A 4,208-nucleotide genomic window follows, 5' to 3' on the forward strand; every position below is an offset into this window, starting at 1 on the left:
CATTAAAGCATGTCAACATATTCTGTTACACCAAATACACAAAATAATGATCTTTAAAATAGCATCATATGATCCCTTTAAAGTTTTCGTTTTGCATTTTGGTTTTTAGTTGTAGTTAGTATTAAAGGTACATAAAGTTTTGATTTAGGTTCAATGTCATTTTAGTTTCTTCCCTTATAAATGTAGAATCACAAATTGTCCCATCCAACACTATACATGATCAGAAACTCACTCTTAAAATAATACACTTACATAATAAAAATAATACACTTAAAATAATACTATCAAATTTGAAGTTCACCGTTTTGATTCGTAAAATTTACAAAAGTTACCAGAACTTTTGACCAATTACTTTCCATTTTTTATTACTTTTCCTGAAAAAGCCTTCAGTCCCTCAGTTGTCCTCAGTGTGAAAAGATGGATCTCAAAATCATACAGTCATTGTTGTAAAGGGTTCAAATACACAAAAGATGCTGGAAAACCAAAGAATCTGTGGGACCTGAAGGATTTTTCTGAAGAACAGCTGTGTATCTGTGTATCAGCTGTTAACAAAACAGTATTAAGAATCATGTGTATGTAAACTTTTGAATGGGGTCATTTTTATAAATTCAACTATTATTTTCTCTTGTGAACAGCTTGAGGGGGCCCTGCGGCGAACGTACCCCCCCCAACGCGATCGAGAACGGACCGGGTGGGGGAGGCCCCGCTGGTTTCAGGAACGCAGTAGTGTTGATGCAGCCATGTCAGGGAGACGCTGTGTATTTTCGGGTCACTACTAAATACAAATAAGCATGCATTTTGTATGATCCCTCTTATTTTGGTCAAATAATTAACAATTTTGCAGATTTCAGTAAACTTTCACATACACACACACATATACAGTACACACACACACACATACACACACACACACATACACATAAATATATCTTTTAAATCTTAAAAAAATAACATTCAAAAAGAGTAATTTCAGTTGATGTAATTATTACTAAATAATGCATTTTTATATTACTTAAATACTCTGATTAATATTACTGTTTATTACCAAGTACAATATTGCTAAAAAGTTTGGGGTCAGTAAGATAAAAACTAATACTCTTATTCAACAAGGATGCATTAAACTGATCAAGTTACGGTAAAGACATTTATAATGCTGATGTTGTTCTTTTGAAATTTCTATTCATCAGAGTGTCATTTAAAAAAATGTATCACGTTTCCACAAAAAGGTGACGCAGCAAACTGTTTTCAACATTGATAATAATAAGAAATGTTTCCTGAGCAGAAAGTCAGGATATTAGAATGATTTCTGAAGGAAGACTGGAGTAATGATGCTGGAAATTCAGCTTTGCATCACAGGAATAAATTACATTTGACAATATATTTACATAGAAAACAGTTGTTTGAAATTGTAAAACTATTTCACAATATTACAGTTTTTACGGAATTTTTAATCAAATAATTCCAGCCTTGGTGAGCATAAGAGACATCTTTTAAAAACAATGACCCCAAACTTTTGAAAGGTAAGTGTACTGTATACTTACAATGATGCCCATCAATAGAAATTATTATGGATGGAAATCAACTATTTTAAATCTGACAATAAACCTAAATAACTGTTTTATACTCCCTGTATCCCATAGAGGGCATCGTCTTCACACTTCTCAAGCTTTGCATCCTCTACAAGTATCACAGAGTGTGTTTGAGCTTTGAAGTATATAGAAGTACGAGTACAAAATAGGGCATGTTATTAAAATGTGTATATGTACGTATGTGATAAAACAGGCTATGTGTATATGTGTGTATTTTACAGTTTGTGAAGGAGGGACTGCAGGAAACAGAAGCTTGATGGCAGATTAGTCTGAAGTCACAGAGTCTGCAGTTCTGATGATATAGGTATGAGTGTATGGACGATTATGTGTGTGTGTGTGTGTATTTGAGAGAGTGCATATTTCCTTGTGTCAGGTCTCTCTGAACTATTAAAACCAATCTAAACCACACAGCATAAGAGGAAAAGGATCCTGTCGAGCTGTGTGTGTGTGTGTGTGTTTGTGTGTGACAGAGAGACAAGAAAGAAATTGTATGCATGTTAGCTGCTTGAGCATTTATAGATAAATAGCTGCTATGTAATATATTTTTTTATTATATACTATCCTACATTATATAAGTTTAACAGTGCAGTGCTAAACAGTGTATAATCACATAAACTAGATTTATTACATTTTTATTATGCTTTTTAATGTGGCTTACAAACAAAATCCAAAATTAATTCTTGCCAAGCGCCAAATGTGTGAAAAAATTGGCTTTGGTGACTAAATCAAACCAATAACTATTAATAATTATTACGACCTGCAAAATCACATGGTTTACATCAGACTGTGAAAATGACTCAGAAGTGATTCAAATCAAGTCGTCTACTAAGAAAACATCTGTTGTGACATAAGTGATATTGTTTAAAAGACCTCCAAAATGTCACATTGTGGCATTTATGGGTTATATTGCTCACATTAAGCCATCAGAACGAAAGCAGAAAGAGCAAAATCACGATGAGCCCTAATGTTTTTGAAGTTTCAAGCAAATGACTTGTTCATCTTGTGTGCTATTGCTACAAATTATGTATGTGCTGTTGTCACAAATATGCAAAAATTTTAATATAATAGAGTCAAAATGCATTCTTAATAAAAACAATGCAAAATACAGTCTTACCTGCGTGAGTGGGGTTTAGCCGCACATAATTGGCCAACATAACTTCAAACGCGGCGCCGCACTCCAGCGGGATGGGACAGTTGCGGAAGTGACTCAGCATGTCCATGACTGATGGGAAACGCAGGTGCTGCACACGGCACTGACCCCATTCAGTTAAAGATAGACGCAAATGCTGCAAAGGAAGAAAAACAGTGGAAAATGCAATATAAATACAGACATGAACAGAAATATGTGCAACAGTCATAGTGAGGTTTGCCTTGCTAAGCAATATGGAACACACCAATATAGAAATCTGATATACTTGATACTTCTACAATTTTAACAAATATTTTTTTTTTGTAATGACTAAAACTAATAATGATATGATGGACAATCTTACACATTTAAATGGTTCTGTTGTTTTTTGTGTGTGTGTGTTTTTTTTATTACAATAGTATTCAAACAATATAAAGCACAGTAAAAAAAGACAGATAATAATTTAAAACAATCAGAAAAAAAATGAATAGGAAAAAATAAGCCCTGTTTAGAAGCCAAAACCTGATAGCAATAAAAGAAACATACATAAAAATGAACTATTATGATAAAAAAAGAATAAGTCAATAAGTCATCAAATACAAATAAATAGTAATAAAAAAGAAAAAATAATGAAAAATCCATATTTGTTCACTACTGCTATGATGGCCAATCTCCTAAATTTACATGGTTCTGTCCTTCATAAGTGTTTTTTAAAAATAAAATATCATTAAATCAATATAATACACAGTAAAAAATAATTGCTTACTGCCTTCTTTTAAAACACTGACTGAATAAAAAAGTGATGCCAACAAAAACAAAGTGTGTGTGGTATGTATGTGTGTATATATATATATATATGTGTGTGTGTGTGTCATATGACACAGAAAGTTTACAGACATCAGAGCAGTCCATTACCATGCAAAATAATTTCATCGCATCCGTTAGTTTATAAAAACATATGCTATAGTGGAAATCTATGCAGAAAAGGTAACTGTCACACTGTTTCAAAAGTATAACCAAAACAAAGATGCCATTACATCAAAATTGACAGTTTTTAGCCCGTTTACACCATGTTTTGGTTGAATCAACCACAAATGTCTTCAGTTCTCAGTTATTTTAGATTAATAATTTAATATTAAAGGGTTAGTTCACCCCAAAATGCAAATTCTGTCATTAATTACTCACCCTCATGTCGTTCAAAACCCGTAAGACCTCCGTTCATCTTCAGAACACAAATTAAGATATTTTTGATGGAATCTGCTGCGAGAATACTTTTTGTGCGCAAAGAAAACAAAAATAAACTTATTTATTTAACAATTGTTCTCCCCCGAGTTACGTCTTCCGCCATTTTGGAGAGTACCAAAGAACGTAATCGTCATTGTTTACGTTAGGGAGGAAAGCGCGTGCATGAATGTAATCGGCATAATCAGCGTTGTTTACACTTAGGGTAAAGCATGCGTATGCGTTGTGATACTCTCCAAAATGGCGGA

At 33.1% G+C, this 4,208-nt stretch overlaps 1 protein-coding gene across 1 annotated transcript in view; it reads right to left on the minus strand.

Moving 5' to 3' along the window:
- LOC107704923 (SH2B adapter protein 3-like) overlaps positions 1 to 4,208 on the minus strand; it is a 53,750-nt gene that overhangs the window by 3,335 nt on the left and 46,207 nt on the right. Inside the window, exon 6 of the mRNA XM_016507984.1 lies at positions 2,704 to 2,963. Within this exon, the coding sequence (XP_016363470.1) occupies positions 2,704 to 2,963 (260 nt within the window). The remainder of the gene's footprint in view (positions 1 to 2,703; positions 2,964 to 4,208) is intronic.

This window comes from Sinocyclocheilus anshuiensis, unplaced genomic scaffold (assembly GCF_001515605.1).
Source record: "Sinocyclocheilus anshuiensis isolate Anshui unplaced genomic scaffold, SAMN03320099.WGS_v1.1 scaffold117, whole genome shotgun sequence".
In the NCBI taxonomy this organism is placed as follows: domain Eukaryota; kingdom Metazoa; phylum Chordata; class Actinopteri; order Cypriniformes; family Cyprinidae; genus Sinocyclocheilus; species Sinocyclocheilus anshuiensis.